The following is a 27,813-nucleotide window of genomic DNA, read 5'->3' as shown; positions in this document are numbered from 1 at the left end:
ATACTTACTGTGCGTCGAGTGTAGTACTAGTCTTTGTGGAGAGTTGTGTTACTGACTTAATTATATACAGTGACAAAACCGACACCAAGGTTAATTAAACTCAACGTTGTTCTAAACCAAATTTATTAAACCAACTTAATAGTAAATTACATTCCCAGTGACTAATTACTACACACGTGCTTCACGTAAATGCAAGAATTATGTTAGCTGTCTGTCTACATTTTGTTATTGTTGATTTTACTATTGTATATACAATCATATATTTTTTTAATTAAATTATACCACCTACCATACCGCTCACTTTTATTTTAATATGATATATTTTTATACGAAACTAAGGGAACGGTAAAGATAAATATTCAATTATAAATTGCTAGGATTAAATTTGTGAATACAAAAACTTTTTTTTTTTTACTATAGAAATTTTAATAAAAATTTACTTGGTGTTTTTTCTTTATCACTATGTTTTAACGTATTTAACTCATCAACATTAAGTATGTGCTAGGTTTCTTTTGAACATTTTTTTTTTAATAGGACGTAATGGCACATAATTCCTCTCTTGCATATTGTTAATACTTTACAAATAACTTATCTTTGGTTCCACAGAAATTTGTTTAGTCAGCTAGGAAAGAAGAAAGGTGCTATCGAAAATTGTTAATAAAGGGTGTTTTTTTTTTTTAACTCAAAACTCAAAAGTTTCTTTCTTTGGTTTTACGCGGAAGCAGCTGTTATTGTATTAAATTGTGTGATTAGGAAGGGTTATAGAGAAATTTTACTGCCTCTTGTACTTTTTGAGTAGTTTCCTGCGGCTGTTCTCCATGGATCTGACGACGAGCCAGGTGCCGAAGCTGTTTGCTGTTTCGTAGATGCTGTTCACGATGTTCACGAAGGCCGCGTGGGGCAGGTATCCAGTGTTCCTGGTCGTCGTGCCGACGAGCTTGATCGCCGATTGGACGAAGACCTTGGCCGTGGGCGCGAATAACGAGCTACGACGAATACCGGACATGTTCGAGCACACGAAACCGGGTAGGATACATTGTACAACGATACCCTTCTTCGAGTACTCCATGTCGAGACCTTCCGAGAACTTATCGACGTATGCCTGGAAAAGAGCAAGCCTTGAATTTCTCGACGAAACTTCTTAGCAATGGAAATAGGTGAAATGTTTTACTATAGAAATTTCACCTATAATAATTCTGTTCCCACTGTTTTAGATTTGATTAGGCTAACAGTTTTATTGCCTACGTGACGTCTACCTTCCTCGGGAAATGGTAGATGTCACAGGTGATGGTACAAGATCGGTGAGCCATCATAGGAATGATATAAAAAAGTAGAGATTTCTCCTTTTCATTAGAATCTCAGCTCAGTTAATAACTGAGTATCATCTAAAATTACTTATTTATTTTTTCACTTTACTATTTAAATTTTGTGGAAGGCTTACAGTGAACAAATGTTAAGCAAAATTAAAAAAACTTAAACAAAAAGAACGGTTGAGATGAGGCTGTTATTGCGGGTAGTGAGTTAGAGCGTATCATTCCACTTTCATGTTTCATTAATGCTCACGATCATACGACCAAAGATACACCTACACGCCAATAAGGATAGGATTATGTTTCTAAAATCTATATCACGTCCATACGATGTGTCTTGAAGTATGTTGATGACGAGACCAGTGACCAGATACTCGACGTATCACTCATCACCATGACAACGTCACCACCATTTCGAGGAAGAAGGTTCCAATTTAGTTGTTTACGGCCGTTTCGCGCTTCAAGCTGGAAGGTATGACTGCATCGCGGCAAAAATAGACAGCAGGATGACTTCTACCGGCTATAACCCAAAAATATAATCCGGTATTTTTTTTTATTACACGACGTCATTCCTTCATCACGAAAGAAGTTCGTGGACACTACTGCTAATACTTATACTACTATCCGTCCCTGTTCCCGTTATCTGGGGTCGGTAATTAAATATAATCAGGTTTTTTTTTTATAGCACGACGTCATTCCTTCATCACGAAAGAAGTTTGTGGACACATGTTAAGAACAATAGTACCCAGCTGCATGTTTCAAATGCCAATACTGTCGCATTGCTGGATACGAATACATCATGAGTTAAATCCCTTAGGTCATCACGACTAACTACAGTTTAATAACCATGAATGAGGCGCTCGAGTTACGATCGCCTGCTTGACTTGCAGCTTATTTTAAAAGCCAAACAGAATTATTTTTTTCTTTTCCCTACATCTGTATCAATTAATGGTCTTACCTTAGTGGCAGCGTAGACAGTCAACAACGGACTCGGTATGATCGAAGATGCAGACCCGATATTGATAACGACGCCCTTTTCTCTCTTCACCATTTCGGGTAAGACGATGCGTGTCATTTTTGTTACAGCGACCACATTAGCTTTGATCAGAGTTGGGATGAGCTTATCCCTAAATAAAAGTAATGTATATCGATTATTGAATGGCTAAATCTACGGTTGATCTGTACCAATTGCATTGAAATAATTGAAAACCATTTGTGTGTACTTTTAAGATACACTCATTTATAGGTTTCAATTACATGCTCCCCAAATTTCCCGCCTACGTATATCTGACCTCATGTCTCAAGGTGAGAGGCGAAATTAAGATTGCTCTGTCCATAGGCTTAGATAACCATTCTACACCAGATGTACTGTAATTTTTACTCATTTGTGTAATAAAATAAAATTAAAGATGAATATTCACGGTTCCCTACGACGGGTCTGTGCGACCAGCGTGTTTCCGGAATTCAGATAACCACCGCCTCTATTATGGCTAATGGGTCAGGGCTAATTATACCATAGAGTGTTAAAGTACTGTCACCACAAATTTACCCCTAAATACTGTGGTTATTCGAAATTCCAAGTAAATAGGGTTTAATTGCCATTTGCGATTTCGGTGATTTGCATAAAATGGATGTTAAAATTTTACATATTCAATTCAAGCAGTGATATACTTTTTATTTTTTTTATTTTTTTTTTGTTTATGGCTTAGATGGATGGACGAGCTCACAGCCCACAAGGTGTTAAGTGGTTACTGGAGCCCATATACATCTACAACGTAAATGCGCCACCCACCTCTAGATATAAGTTCTAAGGTCTCAGTATAGTTACAACGGCTACCCCACCTTTCGAACCGAAACGCATTACTGCTTCACGGCGGAAAATAGGCGGGGTGGTGGTACCTACCCGTGCGGACTCACAAGAGGTCCTACCACCAGTGATTACGCAAATTACAATTTTGCGGGTTTGGTTTTTATTACACGATGTTATTCCTTCACCGTGGAAGTCAATCGTGAACATTTGTTGAGTACGTATTTCATTAGAAAAATTGGTACCCGCCTGCGAAGTTCGAACACCGGTGCATCGCTACATACGAATGCACTGGACGTCTTATCCTTTAGGCCACGACGACTTCAAAATATATTATTATACTAAAAATTTATATTTTTTAGTAAATATTTTTTCCTACCTTCATAATAAAGTCACATAGTAACTACTAATTACGCTACTAAGCTTTACTGAAATCAATTGAAATAATATCAAATTCCCTATTTCAATTGATTTCTACATTATATTCTAATGCAGTTAACGTCATACGGATTGAATAATTAGTCCCATGATCTTAACTTCTATGCGGCGGGATGTATTTGTTCTTGTTTGTGTGTATGTATTTCCGGCACCCGTAACACAAGAGAAAATTTATGGTGTTCATATGTGGATTAATTACGTATTAAAGCTGTAATTTCGTACATTAAATTTTTTAAATTTAGATTAAGATGAAAAGGGTAAACAAGAATCCATCGATTCATATTATTAAAATCGATCTAGAGTCTAACAATCAAAGTTTCAGTCGAAAATTGAGACAGAATTCCTTAAGAGTCTATGAACAGGTTATCTCATACTAAAATTCGATCTGTAATTGAACAATAACCCATATTTATGACTTTCGAATAACCTATAAATAAACCGGGTGCTTCACAAATAATACCGGTCCGATAGAGCGTCGATAGTTCAAATAACATTTCACTTCGATGGCACTTATTTCATACGACGTGGATATTGGTACACCTGGCGCCCATTGAAAATGGCGCCCAACGTGGTGCGGTTAGGATGCGTTCAATATTCGAAATGCTTCACGCCGCGATATTAACTCGTACGGAAACGACGTCGCCGCATCTATCGAAGCGATTGCTTTTTAGTTGACGTTAAAATTTTTCCAAAACATTTTTCCATCTGTGACGCTCGGTCCGAATATGGAAAGCTTCGAATTAGGCAGTGGCAGCGAATTCATCTCGATTCGAAATTATTTATTCTACAGAATCTATTTCACTCTCGTCTTAAATTAAAACGTACACAAAATAACAAATCGACTGTGTATATTAGGAACCGCGTCGTGTACTTTAAGCGAATTTATTTTCTCTGTTCAGTGAAAATAACGAAGCAGCACCAGCACCAACGCCACTCACATTCCGAATTAGTCTTAATGCTTCCCGCGAAAACGATAACGTATTCCAGATACGTCGCCTACAATCCTTATATATTAAGTATTACGATTTCAATTTACGTTTGCTATTTGGATTATACTTATGCATATTATAATAATGTGCTTGTAAGAAAACTTGTTAAAATATCTTCCATAATAACAAGGTTTATTGAGTGATGAACGGTGAATTGTGCTTATGTTTACCACTACTACATGAATGACCAGTAATTTCCCCACAATTCGCTGTGCCCTTGATTGTGCTGTGATTAATTACACAATTTAATGAAGTCTACGATTTGTATCTTTCCAAAAATTATTATACTTTTTCCCAATCTAAAGCTAAATCCTCATCTAAATCATTTCCCCATAGTACCGTATTTTTGTCGCAAAGTTTAGTTGCTCTCAGCATCGAAAGTTTCGAATAAAGTAAACGATGAAACAACAACTAGAAGCTGTATTGTAGTAACACATTAAAACAGTAAAATTCCTGCACAAGAACCTACTTTGAAATTGAATTGTGAAAATTCGGTAACTTTCAAGCATTTCAATTAATAATAATAAAAAAAAAAGTGCTTTATTACGAATCAAAAATCGCTTATTATTGGTACTGGTAAATTACGATTTAGTAATGCATATCGGCGTTTTTTATAATCACAGGTATGGAACTAAAGGACATCCTTATTAAGATGTGAATTTCATCGCTCATTTTGATTGAGGCTACACGTCAAACTATAAAATGTAGAATATATTTTAATACTCACCACTCTGGCAGGTCCAAGAAATATTCAGGATACGTATAGGAAACTCCGACATTATTGACCAAAGTACCGATTTCCAGACCAGCAATTTCCTTCTCAATGTTCTCGTAAATCTTATCGTCCTCGCTAAAGTCCGCTTGGATTATCTTCGTGGCTACCTTGTATTCTTTCTCTGGATAAAGTTCACGAGTTTACTACATTATTGTGAATGTTATATATTATAAAGAACAGCATTATTAAGGCTTCGTCAAACAGAACGCGTAATTAGCGCGCGTCAGAGCGCTACGCTATGACGCCGGGATGTGTTGTACTACAACGGTATCATACCGTCGTCGGCGTCAGTTTAGCGCTCTGACGCGCGCTAATTACGCGTTCTGTTTGACGAAGCCTTAACAATGATTTAATGTACTGAATATTAACGTCAAATGCCAACTCAAAAACCGAACACACAGCAAGAAAATTGTATTAAGTATAGAAAATAATTAGTCATTTTTTCATATCTTGTATCCGGCTCGATATCACCATCCTTATTTTTTATTCCACTTTGAATGCTGAACAGTAAATATGCCATACAATTGATAAATCGATCTCATATTTTCAAATAACATGGACTCCTGGTAATATTTAACACTTATTCATGAAGCTCACCAATCTGTCTAAACAAATTAAAACCTAGAACTGAACAATTGTTTCGATTACAATGAAAATTATAAGCACTCACCAATTTCTTCAGCTGTTGCTTTTAGTTTATCAAGAGATCGACTGACTAGAACAATGTCACATCCACGGGCGGCTAACTGCAAACAATATAGAAAAAATCAATTTATTTTTCATTCTTTGCCATTCATTGGAAAGACAAATTCATCAAGAGATCAGATTTATAGTTTATTCGAAGCGCCAAGCATTTTTAAATCAGACCAGTTAACGATCTTATTGGCAGTCATTCCATTTTATGAATCTGATAGTCGTATTGCCTGACTGATATTCAAAGTTATTGAAATAGTCTGAGTAATGACATACGTAAAAACTTTTTAATTCAATAACTAGCTTTCCGCTCGCAGTTTCGCTAGATTGGTCTAATTTTTATATCGCGTGGTAAAGAAAATATAAAAATATATTATTATCAAATAGCATATTAGAAAATATCAAAATATTTATCTGTCTCTATAGACTCTATACTAAATCTAACTCATCTATATTGAATTTCATAATAATCGGTTCTGAGATCTGTGGTTTGGGCATGAGAAAGTAATAGATATATGTACATAAGTGTTACTCACATATTAATAATATTATTGACTATGTAACTTCTAACAGTTTTACAGTAATTTCCAAAATTAATAATATATTGATAATAATTAGTTTGATAATTTTTTTTTAATTAAAAAAAACATTTCATTCAGCACCTATATTGATATATCTGTGTACCTACCTATAGAAAAAACTACATTAAAATCCTTTTAGTGGTTCCAAAGATGTGAACGAACAAAAAGAAAACAGATAGACAGACAGAAAAGTATCAAAATCGTTGGTTTATGTTACTCTACAATAGTTACCAGCTTTCCTGTTTTATTACCTTTCTTCAACATATTATTATAGACGCACCAGATTCTACTATTTTGTTAACTCACAAGATTCTACTATTTTTTTATAAATTATGTACTGATTGAGTTTCCATTATTAACATTATGAAGTATATAATGTATTACAAGTTGCTTTACCATATTGTTTATCAAATGTTATTTTGGCTTGGTCTATCTATTGAAGAATCGTAAAAAGACGTTTTGCACAAGTTTTTTAGGTTAAACTTTACATATTTTACTTATTACATTTACATAACATTTCGTAAAAGATCAACTTATCTTACAGATGAGAATTACGACTTATAATCAGTGCTAAAAGATTTTTATAAGCTGAACTGACTCGTCTCCCAGCGTGAAATATAAGGTTGATATCTCAATTCCGGGTACTCTATGCTTGAGATTGATATGCTTAATTCATAATCCGTACCTATGGACTTCACATTCAGCCCATCTATCAGTACCATTAAATGTAGAAAGCAATTACAACTAGAAACCGAAAGTAGTTAGGCAGGAAATAATGGAAGTTTACTGTTTGCTTTTCCAAGCAACATAGCCAATTACGCACTCTACTACTGAAGAATTTATCATATTTAAAACCTAGTTTGCAAAAGGTTTTCATTGAAAAAATACTCTGTAACCATAACGAACTTCATTCAAATATGTATGTAGGTATGTGGCAAAAATGATTACTGTGGATGAGCGCACAGATGCCAGGCTGATCATGGGATGATCTCAAACAATTCCTTACAAGATTGGTTTGGGCATCAAATCAAATCAAATAAAAAAATTTTTATTCAACATAAATGAAAGTACATACTTGTTGAACGTCAAAGAACTACCGCCAATTCACAAAAACTAGCCTCCGTCCTGAGAAGAATTGGCAAGAAACTCAGCGGCGAGGCTTTTTTTTTTTTTTTAATATGAAATTGTTATTTATTTATTTTTTAATATTAGTATTTTTTTTTTTATATGAATTTTTTACAATGAGTATTATAACGTAATGGAATTTTGTTGTACAGGCGCACAGACATCATCATTCAAACACCATTTCATCGTACTAAATCATTTACGCATCATTAAACGAAAGCTCATTACTGAAGAGTGCTTCGAAATAATAAAAATTCGACTGTATTACGATACATTACAGTATCGTATTCAGGCGAGAGAGAGCGCTTTTATATAAAAACATATATGAACACTTCTTAACACGTATTTAATCAAAAAACAGTATCGCAGCTTCAATGTTAATATTGTAATGGATCGGCTGTTTGTATTAAATGTATGGAAATTAATGACGTACCTATCCGACGAGGCTGAGGGAAGTGTCGCGTTTCATGTTGACGGTTAATACGTTTTGTGAATAATGTTTAGAAATTATACACGTCTTTAGAATACTTGAAATTTTGTCATATCATTATAATTTATGGATTTGTTTGATACATTTTGCGTGTCGAGTAATTGAGTGAGTGAGTGAGTGAGTGAGTGAGTGAGTGAGTGAGTGAGTGAGTGAGTGAGTGAGTGAGTGAGTGAGTGAGTGAGTGAGTGAGTGAGTGAGTTAGTGAGTGAGTGAGTGAGTGAGTGAGTGAGTGAGTGAGTGAGTGAGAGAGAGAGAGAGAGAGAGAGAGAGAGAGAGAGAGAGAGAGAGAGAGTATTCTCGGAGAGGAATCATTCGGAAACGAACTACGCGCGGTGTACCATTCCAGTGAAATACATATACACATACATACACACATACATATCTCCGTAAATATACATACAATTAATACACAAAGTATCATAATATAATAATAATTAATAAAAAAAAAAAAAAAATTAAATGATTAATGAAATAATGGATTCAATTTTTATTGTAATTTACTCAATATTTCTGATTTATGAAGTGGTAATTTGCTTTATTTAGTTTAACTAGCCCCCTTTTGAAATAAAACTGCAAGCGAGTTTGGGTTCCCATCGATACAGTGAATTATAAATTAGTTTCTTTTTTCGTCATCAAATATTTACTTCACTTATATGTATCTGGTGTAGATGTATATGACTGATTATTGTGGCTTAGCTAAGAATATCTCGCAAGACAAGGTAAATTTTTTTGTGTTTTTTTTTTGCCTATGCTGATAGCCTTTTTTATTGCTTAGGTTCGTAGACGAGCTTACGGCCCACCTGGTGTTAAGCGGTTACCGGAGCCCATAGACATCTACAACGTAAATGTCGCCACCTACCTTGAGTTATAAGTTCTAAGGTCTCAGTATAGTTACAACGCCTGCCCCACCCTTCAAATCGAAACGCATTACTGCTTCACGGCAGAAAAAGGGAGGGGTGGTGGTACCTACTCGTGGGGATTCAATATAAGTTATGATAACATGTTAGCTTATAGCAGTAAAAGATTAAAAATACACACGTCCTCACAAAATAGAACAGACGACAAAGAGAAGTTGAAATGCAAATTAATGGGGAGAATCTTGATAATTTAATAGAATTCCTAAAACAATATTATTAGGGTCGTTATTCCTCTTCAGGACCAGAGGGCACGATTGAATTAAGAAAATTATTATCCAATTAGGAAAGATATAACTTTCTGTACCTATTAACGTTCAACGAATGAGTTAATAAATTTAATTTTGATACCTTCACGTTCAAGGTAATGAAGGAATTTGTTATTTTAATTTATTTTATAAAATTAAGAGGTGGGAATTTTGCGGTTATCTTTTCAACATAACAATTAATGACACTTTACCGTTGACTGAGGAAGTCGTGTATTTAAAGGGTTTGCTATTGGCTATTAAATGTTCACTAGGGTCCATAGATATTACAACGTGACAGTCGGCACATATCTTGAGCCATGAGGTCGAAGTCTCATTTGTTTTGTATAGCGGCTGTTTCATTTTTCAAACCGAAATTCATTACTATGATCCTTTGCGGCTGAAGTAGTTAGAACATGGGTAGAACCGACAGCGGACTGACAATGGGCTTTATATTAGTAAATGTCAATTGGCGATCACAATGCCTTGACATAATATTCAGGAAATGTTGCTGTCCATTTCCCGGTCAATCGTTTGGTCGCCTTGTATGATACGTACGAAAAGATATGGTGTTCTACTATTCCAGACTAAGCACCGTACAACCAAATTATGGGATGGCGGTTATTTTGGCAACGCTCGCTGAAATCCAGGTATGAATCACTGGCCTTAGATAGCCACATTATTACAGGCGGGTAGTGAGCTACTTTTCTCTTCTAGGGCTAAAAGCAAAACTTCGAATTCACTTGTTAGAGTAGCATTTTCGTTTAAAAGTTTGTCTCAAAACTACAATACATTAACGCTTTTAAAATATATGCATGTGCATATTTACCTCTTTAGCATATTCTTTTCCGATTCCATCAGTGCATCCAGTCACAACTGTAACAAAACAAACACATTTTTATACTTTAAAAAAATACTCTAGGTTTCATCAATTTCCCAAAAATGTAATTGCTTACGTAAATACTATAAGTAGACCCTGGATGAGTTAGCATCTATTCCTATTTATAGGTAGAAAATATCTATGATTAAAACCTATTTATGCTAACCCACTGGGCTGTGCCCTCCACAAGGATTTAGAGGAAGAGGTAGACCTAAGAAGAAATGGATGGATCGTGTGAAAGACGATATGGGTAGGAGGGGAGTGAGCGAAGAAATGGTATATGATAGAAGAGTATGGAAGGAGAAAACATGTTGCGCCGACCCCAGGTGACTGGGAGAAAGGCAGGATAATGATGATGATGATGATGTAATTGCTTACGTAAATACTATAAGTAGACCCTGGATGAGTTAGCATCTATTGCTATTTATAGGTAGAAAATATCTATGATTAAAATCTATTTATGCTAACCCACTGGGCTGTGCCCTCCACAAGGAAACTGAAGAAGTCTTAAATTTATATATCTTATAGGCAATTAATCTGACATAATTTTAGAGGTTTCGAAACTAAAACGATACAGAGAAAGAAAAAATTATAATGGTTTTACTTAGTTATATTAAAAATTGGAAAGTTGCACGTCGGCGGTTTTATATACATGGGTGCCTTTATAAATAGACAAATTATACACAAAAATCTGACTTGCGTAGGCACATTCGAATAATTAAAAATATCACGAGAAATCCTGGCCATACTTGACTGGCTAAGAACAGACAGCTCTTTCAGAATTAAGATGCGCAATGCTAGTTTTGTTCTCAAATTTTACAATTTACGCAGTAATACATATATGTATTTGGACTCTGATATGTAATATATTCCGATAGCTCTCAGCTGATATTCTCTTTGAATATTAACTTTCTGGCTATCCATATCAAAGCAAGGATATAGATATCACAGGGCTTCAAATATTTATTGGAGCATAATTAATAATACTTTTACATTTCGATCTCGGGATTTTAATGGTCATTATTTTACTATCGAAGTTTCAAATACTTTACAGTTTTCGTGGTCACTGAAGATTCCACGGCAGTGGTAAAAGTAGTTTTATTTTATATCCACGACTAGCTGTACCCGTCCGCTTCGCTGGGCATTTAAAATTAACATTATTATTTGTCACCCCCACAAAGATTCTCATCATTAACGCCCCCGCACCTGGTATAGGGAGTCTCACACTCATATTAATATTAGCCTATCCATTAAGCACATGTATTTTCTACATGAATACCAAGTTTCAAGTCAATCGGATGCACGGTTCAGTAGTCATAACGGAACATCCGTAATAACCACTGTAGATTTATATATTAGTATAGACTCGCTAAAACCGAGGATAATTTTAGACATGATTCGAATTTGTTTCCCCAGTTTCCGAAGCTATCGACGTTGCTGAAGATCGAATTAGACTGGAAATATTTCTGCAGAAGCTGATACTTGGAGGTTGCGACCTTCTATGCTCCTCAGCAAACACAGAATTGTATGTATAATTGATTCCAAGTTTGTTTAGAAACGTTGGTTTATCAAAAAGCGTAAAATGTATGTATGTAGACCAATTTTACCGCAAAGTTTGCTGTTTTAAATCTTTTTATAAGTCACATACATCACGTTTTCATTGCACAGCAGGAAATAAATTACATCCACGCATAATAAATATTGTATTTTTTCACAGAGTACACTCTTAAAATAAAAAATTAAAATGCTAATTAGTAATTAACTAGCGGTCCCGCAGTAGTCGAAATTCGACTATAATTAATTAGAATTGTAAGTTTGTACAGTATTATGATTGTATTCTATACTTCTATAATCACAAATTTCATCAAGGCTACTCTATAAAAAAATATTAATAAAGACAAACAATATTTAATCTATTCTCAATTTGACTACAGACGTCAAGAACAAAAGTTTGACAATAAATAGTATGCATGCGTGTGTGCGTCAAATACATGGTATGTAGTGCGTGTAATGTTTTCTTTATTGATTTAATGTACCTTTTATGCATTATTTAAAAAAAAATGTTAGCATTGTGCACTTCTTCTCTATATTCTCTATAAGTGTGGAAAATTTCATACTCCTCCGTCCGCGCAATTTTCGTTAAAAGGGATACAAAGTTTTTGCTTCACGTATTATTAGTAATTAATATACGTGTGTAACGCAGAACATTTTTTTTTTTATTATCTGTCAAAATATTTGTGTTATCGTTCAATGATTAGCAGCAATTATTTATTATATTTGTCTCAACTATCGTAATTATCTCAAGGGTCACCCGTAGAAGATCTCTTAAAAAAAATAAACACTACCTTTGTAGTTAATTTGTCTATTGCTATCTACAGTATTATATTTTCTTCGTACAAAAATAAATGAGTAATATTGAAACAGTGAAATTTGTTTGTTTCGCTTAAGTTGACAGTTTTGTGTAAAATTTTTTAGCACTCCGAGGATAACTCAAGGTATCCTATCAACAACATACGTTCGTAGAAATTTTACGAGACCAGCTTTTTTAATAATCATACAGTGAATGGTGAAAGGGACTCACTAGTATGACATAAGAACCGTCAAATAAAAACCAGGTATTACTTCCACAATAGCAACAGGAAAAAATATATAAATGTCTTCTGGATTCATACAGAATTTAATTACTATATTATTAGAGGCGACTTCCTCTTAAGTCAAAGTCGATGGGCGGAGCCATTGATGACGAGCACTCACGTGGACTCGTGACGTCATCTGGAGGGGCAACCGACCCACCAGCGGGGACATCACGCCACCTCGGATCACTTTGGCTAGAAGCGCGCGCAGCGTTCACTTGTCATAGATTTAATATTCTGTGTCGATCGTTCCTACCCACTTTTGTATTTTTTTTTTATTTATTTAAATTATTAAGCCGTTGCTAAAATCAGAAGTGGGATAGGGCTTGTGCCCTATCCGCTTTTGGGTTATCCTGGCGTACAGCTTATTTTTAAAATTTGCATTAAATTAACAACGTAATGACCGATATACGTGTAACTGGAAGCAGGGTAGGAGGACGCTCGCATTCGTCGAATGTTCGAGACCAATTAGGAATAATATTGGCGCGTTTAATTGCTTAAAACTCAAATGTGAACGTTGCGCGTGAGTCGAGCCCGCTAGGGTCGCAGATAGAAGACGCACGTCCCTCGACCGCGGACGGTGGTGGCGCCGGACCCGTGGTGGCGTTGGGAATCACATCACCGCCGCCGTCAGAGTCCCGCGCGTACGACGCTACAGACAGGATCATCGGAGCATTAAGTGCACTGTCCAAAGTAAGGTCGAAACATTTTTATATTTCTAATTTTGATCCCAGTGTTAATGATATCGATTCTTGGTGCGAAGTAGATTTTTTGTCGGATACCTTCTTATCAAATGTAATAAATCACCAAGTAACTAGGTCAACGACTTTATCACAACCGACCTTACGGTCTATTTTTATTGACGCGATAGAACATGCTCGAGACTGAATGCTCAGTTTCGATGGGTGGAAATAACATTCGAAGGGTTCAAAATGTTACTAGTCGGCAACACACTCCATCAATACGTCAATTAGACAACAGTCCGACTGTCCAAGTCGGTGATCATGTAAACGGGACGCCGTCTTGTTCCATTGCCGTGTCGATTGTACCCGCGTTTGAGAATAGATGTAAAATAGTTCCACCACGCGTTGTGACAATAAAGAGGCAACTACCACATCAGCACGGATGTTAACCGAATCCATTAGATTCGTAAATTCAGATCGAACTCATGGTTACCTTATTTCTAAGTTTGACCCTGCCGTGCAATACATAGACACATTGTGTAAGGAAGTAGAACGGGCTAGATCCTTAACTGGGAAGGCACCGAGTATTTGTCACGAGTTTTGGGCTGTCTTAAGAGTGATGAGCGTACTTGGTTACACGTGTGATAGTGACCGGACGTGGGGTAACTTCGTAAAAGACTTTAAGCCGTTGGGTCTGCAAAAGTTAGACTATGCCAATATTCTTTATAATGCTATGCAATTAGCATCAGATTGCTTTGCATCATACGTCGAGTGGGCCAGGAGATCGTTGCTCTGTCTTAAGATGGTCAGAGGTCTGATTGACAAACTCGAAACTTTAATAATGATAAGGGGCATAATGGGCCCTCTGGTTGACTCGCGAACGCTAGTCTACAGATTCACGATTTGATTTAATTTTTGGTGGAGGTCAGGTAAGGCCGAGTCCTCGTAGGGTTCAGGCACTAGTTGAGTCACCAGTGACGCGTAATGTCAAACATTCTTGGGGTTGACTGCATGCTTCCAGAGATTTACGTGGTAACATAGTTCACGTAGATGTTGTACCGTGGTAACATAGTTCACGCAGAGATTTACGTGGTAACATAGTTCACGTAGATGTTGTAACGTGGTAACATAGTTCACGTAGATGTTGTAACGTGGTAACATAGTTCACGTAGATGTTGTAACGTGGTAACATAGTTCACGTAGATGTTGTAACGTGGTAACATAGTTCACGTATATGTTGTGACGTGGTAACATAGTTCACGTATATGTTGTGACGTGGTAACATAGTTCACGTAGATGTTGTAACGTGGTAACATAGTTCACGTATATGTTGTGACGTGGTAACAAAGTTCACGTAAAGGTGTGACGTGGTAACGCAGTTCACGTTACGAGTGTATTGGCTTGACATGTTAACTTGGCCATGTCAACCAGACTTTACTCTCACAGTATATTATACAACCGATATGGTAACAGTGCCATGTCGTCAGTACATCTAACGTAACTCAACAAGAGCCTACTATACATGAACACACTGAAATGTGATGTAAAATGCTCACAAAAACTACTAACTTTTACTAATGGTTCATGGTACAAAAATCATGATGGTAATGCAAACAATCTATTTCTATGACGATATCATAGAACACCCCGATAGAAACGCTGTGCACACAGTGAGTCCTGCATCGTCAGAGATTGAAGACGGTCATGACGTCGAGGTGAACGTGGACGTCCACCAGTCAGGAGAGGCCGTATTAGAGGCGACTTCCTCTTAAGTCAAAGTCGATGGGCGGAGCCATTGATGACGAGCACTCACGTGGACTCGTGACGTCATCTGGAGGGGCAACCGACCCACCAGCGGGGACATCACGCCACCTCGGATCACTTTGGCTAGAAGCGCGCGCAGCGTTCACTTGTCATAGATTTAATATTCTGTGTCGATCGTTCCTACCCACTTTTGTATTTTTTTTTTTTATTTAAATTATTAAGCCGTTGCTAAAAATATTATTAAATAACACTAGCGCTGTTACTTCTGAACTTGTTTCGTTTGAGTGGGTGAAAATAGCATGTATAGAGATTTATGATCGTTTATTGTTTGAAATACCAAGGGTTTGTATAAGTCTGACATGTCCAAATTATATGTTAAAATACTATATTATATTATTTTACAAAGATTCTTCTAATCCGATTACACTATTTTGGTGCATTACCCACTATCGTTGAAATCCTTATTTCCAATTATTATATTATATTTCAACTTATAATGCTTTGTTATAACAAATTATATTAAAACACACAACAGTATTAACAAAACATGAACAATAATTCGACGAATTAAGTTACATAATCGAGTTTGATGCTGAATCAACAATTTACGTTGATGTGCCCGAATTTGCATAATTTGCATTTGATACTGTTGAACTTACCGTATTCAGTAGGTAAGTACACACACAACACGGTATTAATATTTATAATAATAATAATAATAATGTTTTTATTGCAAGTAACCATGACTCTTATAAATTGTTAATAAAACTTAGACCTATGTTAGTAGTTATATTTACATCACAATGAATTACAGTCGTAACATCCCATGGGAGATGGCACCACAGCGACCCATGTATACACAGTCCAGCCTGCTTGCGATCATGCTCAGGATACTGTTGGAGCTGGCCCTCACTCTGCTTACCAGAGATTCACACCTCTTACGCATGGTAGCGTAAAAACAATCTATGTGCGCGTCTGCAAAGATATATACCTATTGTATCGAATTTAATATTATTATGTCATCAAACCCCATTTTTCCCCTACGGATGGATGGTTCTGATAGTTCCTTTGGACATTATAACCATAAAAACCTAATGGACCCTTAGTTCGCCTCGCCTAACAACATCGAGAAATAAAAGACATGTCGAGAGTAAACGTACGCTTAATGATAAAAACGTAAAGTCTCAAAAATATTAGAAAAAATCTTTTCGAATTAATTAACTCAACAATAAATTGATAATTAAAAAAAAATTTAACTAATTTGATTTAACAATATGTGTGTGTGTGCTTCTAGTAACTTCCAGTACTAAATCGTTCAGCTATATACTTTTATTGTTTAGATAACTAAAGAAATTTTACTGTACGCATATAAACTTTTACCGTGCAAGCCTTTCACGCCAAACCAGTCTCGTTACAAAATAGGCTCACAGCAAAAACGACATTGAATGTATTGCGTTAAACGTTATATTTCCTTGAACTTGGCCGTAGCTTAGGTGAAAGTCATTGCCGGGCGACTTGAAACGAATTGACGTAGAGATTGTGACGCACATTGCGGCTCGTAAAAATCGCAAGTCCGATAAGTCGTTAAGTAAGTACTATTTAAAGCCTCACTTGAACTGAACTGTGATAAAAAAGTCGTCGTGGCCTAGAGGATAAGACGTCCGGTGCATTCGTGTTGAGCGATGCACCGATGTTCGAATCCCGCAGGCGGGTACCAATTTTTCTAATGAAATACGTACTTAACAAATGTTCACGATTGACTTCCACGGTGAAGGAATAACATCGTGCAATGAAAACCAAACCCGCAAAATTATAATTTGCGTAATTACTGGTGGTAGGACCTCTTGTTAGTCCGCACGGGTAGGTACCACCGCCCCGCCTATTTCTGCCGTGAAGCAGTAATGCGTTTCGGTTTGAAGGGTGGGGCAGCCGTTGTGACTATACTGTGAGACCTTAGAACTATATCTCAAGGTGTGTGGCGCATTAACGTTGTAGGCTCCAGTAACCACTTAACATCAGGTGGGCTGTGAGCTCGTCCACACATCTAAGCAATAAAAAAAAAAAAAAATCTGTTCTAGTACGAGTATTTTGTACCTAAGCACCGTGGAGGGAAGTTCATTTCAGAGTGAGACGATACGGTGCAAAAGGTATTAAAACTGTGTAGAAAACGAAAATTTAAAAAATACCGTTACCATAAAAGTAAATCTATTATGAAGGTGGCATGTGAATTGTGTTCAAATGCTAACATGTAATTAATTAGTTTTGTAAATTATTTTTCAGTCAATTTATTAAGATAAATAATCACTTCATAATCTCTTCAAGCAAATTAGTAGATAATACACTCTGTATTATCATTCAAGCACATACGAATTTCGAAAACACAAATTGACTTTCAGGCTAAATGCAAGCTTGTTACACAGAAAAATATCAGGAGCTCGTTTGGACTTGAACTTGACTATGAATTTGTTGACATAAAATCGCGTTTAGGCAAGCGTCAAGCATAGAGAAAATCAATACATGCCTGAAAACTTCTATGGTCGAATACATTATCTTGCACCAACTTGTCAGAGCTCACTATTGATTTCAGTTTTTTAAAGTACAACTATGATACTTTAACTGTATCACAATTGATACAGCATTTAGAAAAACATTAATTGGGAACATCCAAGCGGTCGAAATCAACCACTTTGAGAATCCCTGCTCTAGATCAAAGAACTTTACTGATCATTTGATTCCAAGTGCTTACCGGCCTACCTACCTAGCCTAGCTACCACCTACTTCAACTTTCGAAATGGAGCGTATGATAGCTCAAATCAGAAATATGCAGAACAGCGGTACCTACGGAAGCGAGTTAAAACTTAACCAGTAAAAAAACAGTTCCAGACTAAAATATAAATAATAAAATAAAAATAATTTGTTAGGCAGTGGCTTTGCTCTGCCCCTGGCATTGCTGACGTCCAGGGGCGACGGTAACCACTTACCATCAGATGGGCCGTATGCTGGTCTGCCTATAAGCATACGGCATGTGTATATATGTATATATTATAGAGCGTCCGTACCTTTGTACCAAAACGTGACCTCACGCCGTAAAAGCACTAATGACCACACCAACATACCTCACAACGATGATAAAGACGAAAAAGACCAAACTTTCTAATGTAGCGGTATGTTACTACGGATACTTATCTTACTTCCCGTAGGACCTCTCTCGTAAGCACACGTTTGTGGTCGAGACTTTGTAGGTACATAAACCGAAAGTTAAAGTACACTGTACAATGTTACGTTTCTTAGTTAAGACCAGAGACAAAGTTATATCACGCTGACGCTACTCAAAATAATTGACAGTTTTGACGTGTAAGTCAGTGATTCTCAACCTTTTTTTTGTTGCGGTACATATTAAACGACTTCAAAATTTGGCGGCACACAAAAAAAAAAGTAAAAAATTATTTACTTACTACAACACACTGCATAAATAGTTTATCAAAAAATTTTAATATACGAAATAAACTAAAATATACTATAATTTTTTTTTTGTGGATTTAAATATATATTCATGTTTAAAATATTTTTCTTTTAATATGATATAATTTAATAATATTAACATTATTGTATATTTGCAAAATTTGGCGGCACACAAAAGTGCCGCGGAACAGTGGTTGAGAATCACTGGTGTACGTCATAAAAAAATATTAACGAAAAGGTCCTTACTTTGCAGTGCAATTTACGTGCATGATACGTGAGGCGACATTCTTAATATTTTTTAATGTTTAAATATATAAATATAAAGTTTGCAAGTTGTTCAATATACTTTTGAGAAATACACCCGTGAACATCACACCTTTCGGTACTATTGACAATTATCAGTACGTATCACTAATGCTAATCTAAAAATTAAAATTCAAAGTATACAAAACCGACGAATGAACTTTGGTCGCAATTTATGAAAACAAAACGTATTCGTGTCAAAGTCCGAACCACGTAAATGTATATTATGTTAATAATTAATTATCGGTATTGTTTTCACAGTTAACAAAGTGGTATTTAATAAAAATCCATTTTAAATTTACTGAATTTAATGAGTAATTTATGCATATTTCATACTCATTTTAATATGCGTGCAAACAATATGGTAAATTCAAAGTGTGAGGTGGTAACCTGTCTTATTAGTGCAAAATGGCTACGATATTCATAAGTGCATATGAGAGATGTATATTAAGAAGCAGCATAGATGTAAAAAAGTTTAAGGTTATATGAAGGTTTGTTTGTCAGTCAAACATATCCAAAGGGAGAACAAAAATATCAGCTGTAGCTCGTACTGAAAGTCAATATAGCATTTATTTTTTATTGCTTAGATGCGTGGACGAGCTCACAGTCCACTTGATGTTAAGTGGTTACTGGAGCCCATAGACATCTACGACGTAAATGCGCCACCCACCTCGAGATATAAGTTCTAAGGTCTCAGTATAGTTACAACGGCTACCCCACCCTTCGAACCGAAACGCATTACTGCTTCACGGCGGATATAGGCGGGGTGGTGGTACCTACCCGTGCGGACTCCCAAGAGGTCCTACCACCAGTCCTACCACCTAGCATTTCCCTAGATTCTTCCTTTAATTTTAAATTAGTCTATCCGTTCGTCGATTTTAACGTAAAGTTTAAAATCGCATTTATCGTGGCTCGCCGGAGGTGGCAACAGCTTTGGACAACAAGTGTCATTAGACTAATCGTAATCAACTAGTCATCATAAATATTGTCACTAAAAATTTGGGTTATATTTTTGGCAACATTTTTTTAAAAGTGTATGTTTATAATTACGAATACTATATTTTCAAAATTCGTAATATGATCACTGAATTCTTAAAAAAAAAAACATGTCTCCACAATTGAGCCCCTCAGTAAGTTCTTTCTTCTGTGATAGACATACAACAAATACAAGACAAAGATAAGTAGGCACCTAGGTCCAAGATGGCTAATATCTTTGACATTACAGTATGTATTTTATTTCATCTGTAAATTTACGTGAAAAATTGTGAGAGGGGTCATGATCCACTTTTTAAATTTTTTAATTTTAGGATTGAAGGGTTACTGGTGGCCCGGAGGCCTTTCCAGTTTCACCAGGATAAGTTGATCCTCTATCGGAGTTAGGATCAACAAAGATATTTCTTTTAAAAAGAAGTAAGAAGAATTTTCTTATACATTGAACGGATATATTAAAATTTTATTCATTTGCACTATAGTAGGATTATAGGTTTTGCACTCAAATATCGAAGTAGCGTAATTTCTATAACCAAGAAAATAAATAAAGTATTAAGTTTATTACTGAAAACATGACCTTCCACATCCCCACATAATTAAGTAAGATTAATAAAATTGTATTGTAATTAAACAATGTGTTATTGTCACAAACCTGTTTTTTACAAAATTAAATTTAATTAAGCAATAATGTATAGCCGGTTTATTTAAAAACAGTCTGAAATTTAACACAGATAATGTTAAATACTCGTATATCTAATACATAAAATTCTCGTGTCACGGTGTGCGTGATTGAACTCCTCCGAAACGGCTCGACCGATTTTCGTGAATCTTAGCGTGCATATTGACCAGGGTGAAGAATCGGACAACATCTATTTTTCATCCCCCTAAATGTTAAGGGTGGTCCACCCCTAAATATTTTTGGAGTTTACTCCTTTAGAATCGATTTACATATATAGGCCCGGGGTATGAAAATTATGGGGACCAAAATCGTACTAGCATGTCACACGAAATGCGTTATGCGCATTTCGTGTGACATGCTAGTACATGCGCCGGCAGTCCGCCACAAAGCCTCGTACTGATCGCGCGTTTCTCTCATTATTGTATTTTCATATATTTGTTAGTCGTTTGTTTTGTGTCTCGTTAATTTGTTAATAATCTGTAGTGTATCGTGTTGTCGTAATATAGAACTATTTCTCGTATTGTTTCGTTTAATTTTTTATATCCAGTAAACTCCAGTCGTGCGTCGGAGCGGACACACACACTTTTGTTTTTATTGTTTTTTTTCTACACTAGAATTTCCCTAGAAATCTTATTTAAGGCAACACAACGTTTGCCGGGTCAGCTAGTAGTCATATAAATACGTATCGCATACATATTTACCTAATATCTACGATCAATGCTAATAATAAATTAATTACTGTCTGCATCCCCACGATACCAATTCGTTTGTAAATTCAGCGAAGCACCACTCTTGCTAGGGCAGATCTTAGAAAAGTTGCCCAGGCTGAGCCCCGTGAGCTCACCTATACGCTCGGTGAAACTAGCATATCCTCTCGAGGCTACTAGCTATGGTAGACCAAAAAAGACTGTATCACCATCATATACCAAATATACTGATTCCCAGCGGGACTGTTCCGACGAAATAGTGATCAGGACCAAGAATTAGTTCAACGAGACGATCGAAATCGGTCTCAGAATCATTCAAGTAGTTGTTATCTTTGGTTTTGATGAGTGTTAAGTTTAAAACTACCTTTAATTGTCAATATAATTTTGTCGACGTTTCGAATTTCTTATACTTTTCTTGATTCACCGACGACTAACGCGTTTTTGGTCAACGTTCGAATATTGTGCTAGCTGCTGTCTATTTTTACTGGTGGTAGGACCTCTTGTGAGTGCGCGCGGGTGGGTACCACCACCCTGCCTATTTCTGCCGTGAAGCAGTAATGCGTTTCGGTTTGAAGGGTGGGGCAGCCGTTGTAACTATACTTGAGAACTTAGAACTCATATCTCAAGGTGGGTGGCGCATTTACGCTGTGGATGTCTATGGGCTCCAGTAACCACTTAACACCAGGTGGGCTGTGAGCTCGTCCACCCACCCAAAGCAATAAAAAAAATTTTTTTTTCGCATGCACAAAAAATGTAGTTTTTTCACATAGATTGAACTAATACTGGTATTTGGTTTGTTTGAATTTAGTTTTTCGCCTTTACGATACAGCCATATTCGGATTTTAATTTCAAAAGTTTTTTTATTGTTTAGTAGTTAACAACGAATTTTAGTAATATTAATTTAAAAAAATATATTAAAAAAAGGGTTTGTGTACTTATGTACGCGCGTAAGTTATACTTCATTTTTTAATCAATTTGAAAAAAAATCGATTAAACAACATCCTCAAACACGCATATTGGACATCCCTTTTCTTGACATCGTATAAATTCGGTAATTCTCGGTACGGTTCGGAAAGTTCACCTGCGGCTATATTCAGACTCGCCAAGTTACGTCGGTCGTATTGTAATGAGCGATTTAGTGGGCAACTTCATTCTGTTAATTTTGCGTCACGGTGCGCGCGCAGCGTAAAATTTCACTTTCATCAATTTTTCATAACGCACCTAAAGAAGTTTAACTTCAAAAGACAAATCATTTAAGTACAATTATCTCCTCTGCGTGTCAGCCGATTAATATCTTTACTAAACAAATGTCTTATTAGGTGACAAATAAAAGAGAAAAAGTAATACCTAAAACGAATTTGAATTCAAACGGTGAACACTTATCAATGTTAGCGCAATTACACATACACGAGAAAAAAAAGGATGAGGTTGCTACTAAAAATAAACGTATACTATTATACATCCCAATAGTGTAGTGCAATGGTTGCAAGGCATGCCCAATACTGTCACGCCGGTAAGAGTATCTATCGCCGAATAGCCGAACGAATATCGAAGGATCTAGTGACATCTAGAACACTCGAGAAGTTTAACGCCATCTATTATCAGATAGCGGAAACACACATCGAAAATACTCGACTTGTGAGGAATGTTCTCGACAATTCTACGGATTTAGTATCGGCCATAAAAGCGTTGCAGAGATGGCAGGCAGTCAGTTAGTAATCGAACTACTCGAAGTGAAACAGCGAACGGATCACCTGAAGCGAAGCAGAAGAAGTGATTAAGAATTTTAAAGTGTTCTGTGAGTGTTCTAGGTGCTGATACAATGTTAACTTGTAATTCGGTAGAGTTTCATTTATCCCGAACCCCAGCGCGTAAAAATACTAATGAAATAAACAACATCAAAAACAAAATAATTATTACTAAAGTATTTTTCGAGGTTAAATAAACGACTATTCTTTGCTAACGAAAAAAAAAATTCAATTTAATAATTAAAAAATTACGCAGTTCGCTTTCCAAAAAAAATCTTGAACGCTTAAAATTTAAATTAACAATAGATTTAGAATATGTATTATTATAATATATGGTAATATTAAAAAGTTTTCTATTTAGTATTATTGCCTTAAACAAAATAGTACTAAAGAGAATACAATGTTTATCAAAATTTCAACCTTTTCTTTTTTATTACATTTAATACACATTCGGGAATTAAGGGTTGTTTAGAAAGTAATGTCGTGTTCTTTTTTCATTTTCACACTTGAGTAGAGTCCGCTATGTAAGTCCGCTAAGTAGGTTTTTTTCGTATTCCTTTTTAATGACTACGTTCTGATGGTCCTTCGAGTCTAATCGAATTGATTTATTCTGATCCTAATCGGGCCTTACAATCTATCATTAGTTCAGTATGTATAAATTAAAAAATGAATTGACTGTTAGTGGGATAGTTGCCTTATATTTAATTAAAAATGAAGCCAGATAGTTACGAGTATACTCCTTACTTCTCCTTGGAGGACCCGAAATTTGTTGAGAACATCGTAACATCGTATTCACAGGAGGAATAAATACTCCTTGTAAGCCACACAAGGAGTATTTATTCCTATTCCAATTACAGAAATTTATTCCTATTACAGAAAATACGTCAAAGTTAAGTTAATTTTTAATTTAAAATTAATTTCATACTAATTCGCAACGACGCCATTTTTGACGCCTAATTAAATTAAATTAAGGAAGGAGGCAAAAAACATTGTCGGTATTTGTATATATTAATACGTAAAATTATTTAATATATTAAGTATCGAAAAACCTTTTTTTTAATATAAGGAAATTAATTATTAAACGGGCAAAGTGTTTAAAAATGGATGTACTTTACCTTAATTATAGATAGATATATTAAGTATAACAAATTAATAGGGTGATTAAAAAAGTAAGTACCTACGTGTATCGCGGCTCTTCTTGTTTTAAACTCGTACAAAATATATACATTTTTATAGGGAAATAGGTACAAGAATTAGAAACTCATTATAATATTCACTATCCATATTTGGTATTGCTCTTATTCGGTTCTAAAGAATTGTTTTAATTTCGATAGGAAAATATTAATGCGTACGTGCTTAGTGCGAGTTTTTTCTAACGTTCTCGATAGCGTAAAAGTTAACCCAAACCTGTATGCAGTTGGAACAGCGCCCCTAGTCGCAAACGTAGGTAAAAGTTCCAACTCCATACAAATTTGAGTTAATTTTTACGCAGTCGCAAAAAACTCGCACTAAGCACACTGTATGCTTAAATCAGATATCTGAGTGAGAAAAAAAAATTAATTATAATTAGAAGGTTCGAAATGAAAAGTTACGGTTAAGCTTTAGCGTGATGCGTCAACGAACAAAATTAAAAATAGAAGTGATCTGGATTCAAACGTTTCAAACACACTCCAATGTGCTTAATGAGGTAAAGTAGTGTTTTGTGTGTATATATGTGTGTTTGATACTATGTACTGGTTGTTTTTTTTTTATATTGCCGTATAAGTAGACGAGCATACGGTCCACCTGATGGTCAGTGGTTACCGTCGCTCATGGACGTCAGCAATGCCAGGGGCAGAGCCGAGCCGCTGCCTACCCTTTAATAATACGTTTAGTACATTTATACAATAGTAAAAGTAAAAAGGTTCAATAACCTGACTACTGTTACCCTTTTTTTTAACGCTGGGGAATCCATTTACGGATACCCAGTCGAGGGGGCTAACGGACCGGGTTATGTCGAACTCCGGCGCCTCCTGAGAGGAAGAAGGGGAGAAGAGAAGGACCGAGGTCCTCCACCTCCCCCAATTTCTCACTATAAGGTACGCCTTGAAAAAGGCGCATGAGGCACTTGCCCTGCAGAACTGACTACCGACTAAACCCCATCGAGCTTCAACACACCGACTACACGAAACTTACGGTACCACAGTGCACGCCGAAAAACTACTGTTAGCCTTAGAACATCATAGAAATAAGTTCCTATTCCTATTTCCTATTCCATTTTAAGATTACAGTAATCTTTCCCTTTTGATATCGTATTGCCACAAAATAAACGAGTTCAATGTTCATTATTGTCCGTAGATTTAATCTTATTTATTTATTTTCTATTCGACCCGTGATTACTTTGCGGCAGATTCTACCAAGCAGAAAGTCCCAATGTTGACTGACGAATCAAAACGCCAATAATCAGTGCGTCTATTCATTAAAATTTAAATGAATTAAATCGTATACTGAGCAAAGCAATTCCATGAAGTACCTAGTCATCGTTTTTAAAATTAGAATAGAATAAAAGAATACTATAGTAAAAATACAGAGTAGTACAGAACACAAAAGTTCACAAAACACAGGAAATAGTTTTACGTAATTTGATAGAACCCGCCATTAAAATATGTAACTGCATCAATGAAATGTCATTGACCTTTAGCATTGAGAATCTCACACAAGATTTCACTTTCCTTAATACGCTTTTATCAGTACAGTAGAAAGTGTCTGGCGTTTAACGACTGTTTACAGCTTAAAAGTGCTGCAAGAATATTAATAAGTACTTACGTGCCCATTTCCCTTTGGACTTGAAATCAACACAATGCACTGCAGGTCCAATGGCGTACGTATACAAGAAATGCCACAAGAATTTAAGGCAATAAAAAATAAAAAATGCAATAAATAATATTCCGAGTTTTTCTAGATTCGATAGGGCCATTTTGTTAAATTAAATGCTTAGTTTTATGTTAAATTAGTTAAAAGAGTGCACTACACGTCACAAGCGCTTGACATTAACCGCGCATGCGCACTAACCGTCGAAGAAAGTAAGCATGCGCACGGAGTGAACGATAGCGAGTGGAGTCGCGAAAAAGCACGAATAGATTAACTGAACAGCCGAATAAATTGACGAGAAAGAGACGGAAACTGTTGGTGTCTTTGTCATTCGATAAGGGTACCGTTGAAGGTCATGCAAGAGTATTATTTAGGCTATCGGGACTGCATAGGTTATGTTATCGTTTATCGTAAAAAAAAATAAGGAGTGATTAATTTTTTGGACAAAGAATTAACAAGTCATGTTGAATTGATAGGAATAATAAATAACTCAGTTATGTAGTCAACCGATCGCATTAATTTATCAATACAATTGTCCATATGTCTTCTGTCAACAATTTTTGTGACAATGATTTACAGTAAAAATACTAATTCATTTATTTTCGATATAGCTACTTCATTTTAGGTTCACGATCAATTTTCAGAACATATAAGTAGGTACTCAGAAGTATTTTTTCTGCTGTCTGCAGTTTTGTGACAAAAGTGACAAGTTGCAAATATTTAATTGTATCAAATCGCGATTGGAATAATAATATTGTATTGTATACCTTTATGTGTATCTCCGCACCTTCGTCCGCAACAAAATGTAATTTTATATTAAAAAATAAAAGCCATAACACGATTCAGAAAGCTAAGTAAAATAAATTTAGGCGAACACACATACACATATACATTCTGTTTTATATATATATATATAGATTTCTTATCAATTCGACCTATGGTTCAAAAGATAAGAATCACTGCCACCAGCGCCACCTATCCGGTACTAGCATAACTATGATCGTCGGAGTGGTCATGTTGCGCTATTAAATAAACGTGTGCACAGTTTCATAACAATTGGGCATACACATGTTTATAAATCATTTATAACAAAAGTATGATCTATATTGTTCTTTTTAAGATTTGTAATTTTATTGTAATAAATACATTTTGTTTGTGACCGCACGACTATTTACAACGGTACCTGTTTTTGTCATGAAACAGCCATGTTTTCCATTTTGAAGGGGGGGGGGGGGTGGCGAGTCAGTAAATAATATGCGTAGTCTGAAGATAGCTGGCCGAATTCGATCTGAAGTCTATGAGTGCTGACGATCACATAACATAGATCATGTCCTCGTCTGCCTAATTCTAGCCACAAAATCGTTCACACATCGTTAAGACAGCTTAGCAACGAAATGTAAATGTACCAAACAGAAGAATTACAATTACGCAAATATACACATAAGTATTCAAAGAACGCACCCAGACGGAGACGAAAGCAACTTATTACAAGCAATTATCGTGAAAGTTTAGCGCCATTTCGGTAATCACTTTCTGATGGGTTTGACAATTTGTGTAACGTTCTAGAATTTATTGATGAATCGAATAATTATTAATTACGAGCCGCACTCATTAAATGTGTCGGTCAAACTTGATAATCACATTGTTGGTGCTCACTGGTCTTAGAGGTCTGTTTTATTGGCAAACTTACCATTGTCTTGAACTGTACGTATAAGTTCAGGATCGAGAAGTATATTCGATCCAACCG

The 27,813-nt window shown here is 35.8% G+C and overlaps 1 protein-coding gene across 1 annotated transcript; it reads right to left on the bottom strand.

Moving 5' to 3' along the window:
• Positions 1-106: 106 nt before the first annotated feature.
• Positions 107-26,338, bottom strand: spidey (hydroxysteroid 17-beta dehydrogenase 12 spidey). Its single transcript, XM_089733571.1, has 6 exons — positions 26,022-26,338; positions 10,197-10,243; positions 5,990-6,065; positions 5,272-5,440; positions 2,269-2,437; positions 107-1,102 (listed from the first exon to the last, which is right to left on the bottom strand). The coding sequence occupies exons 1-6, from the start codon at positions 26,170-26,172 to the stop codon at positions 773-775; spliced, it is 942 nt and encodes a 313-aa protein (XP_089589697.1). The 5' UTR covers positions 26,173-26,338; the 3' UTR covers positions 107-772.
• Positions 26,339-27,813: the final 1,475 nt, after the last annotated feature.

The sequence above is a fragment of the Bombyx mandarina genome, chromosome 16 (genome assembly GCF_030267445.1).
Source record: "Bombyx mandarina strain Sakado chromosome 16, ASM3026744v2".
In the NCBI taxonomy this organism is placed as follows: domain Eukaryota; kingdom Metazoa; phylum Arthropoda; class Insecta; order Lepidoptera; family Bombycidae; genus Bombyx; species Bombyx mandarina.
This window is presented reverse-complemented; position numbering and strand designations above follow the sequence as displayed.

Coding starts and splice junctions, on each gene's coding strand:
- spidey (XM_089733571.1), bottom strand. CDS start 26,172: ATGGCCCTATCGAATCTAGAAAAACTCGGAATATTATTTATTGCATTT. Junction 6,066..10,196: donor GAAAAGAATATGCTAAAGAG/GTAAATATGCAC, acceptor TATTGTTTGCAG/TTAGCCGCCCGTGGATGTGA. Junction 2,438..5,271: donor TTCTTGGACCTGCCAGAGTG/GTGAGTATTAAA, acceptor ACTTTTATTTAG/GGATAAGCTCATCCCAACTC.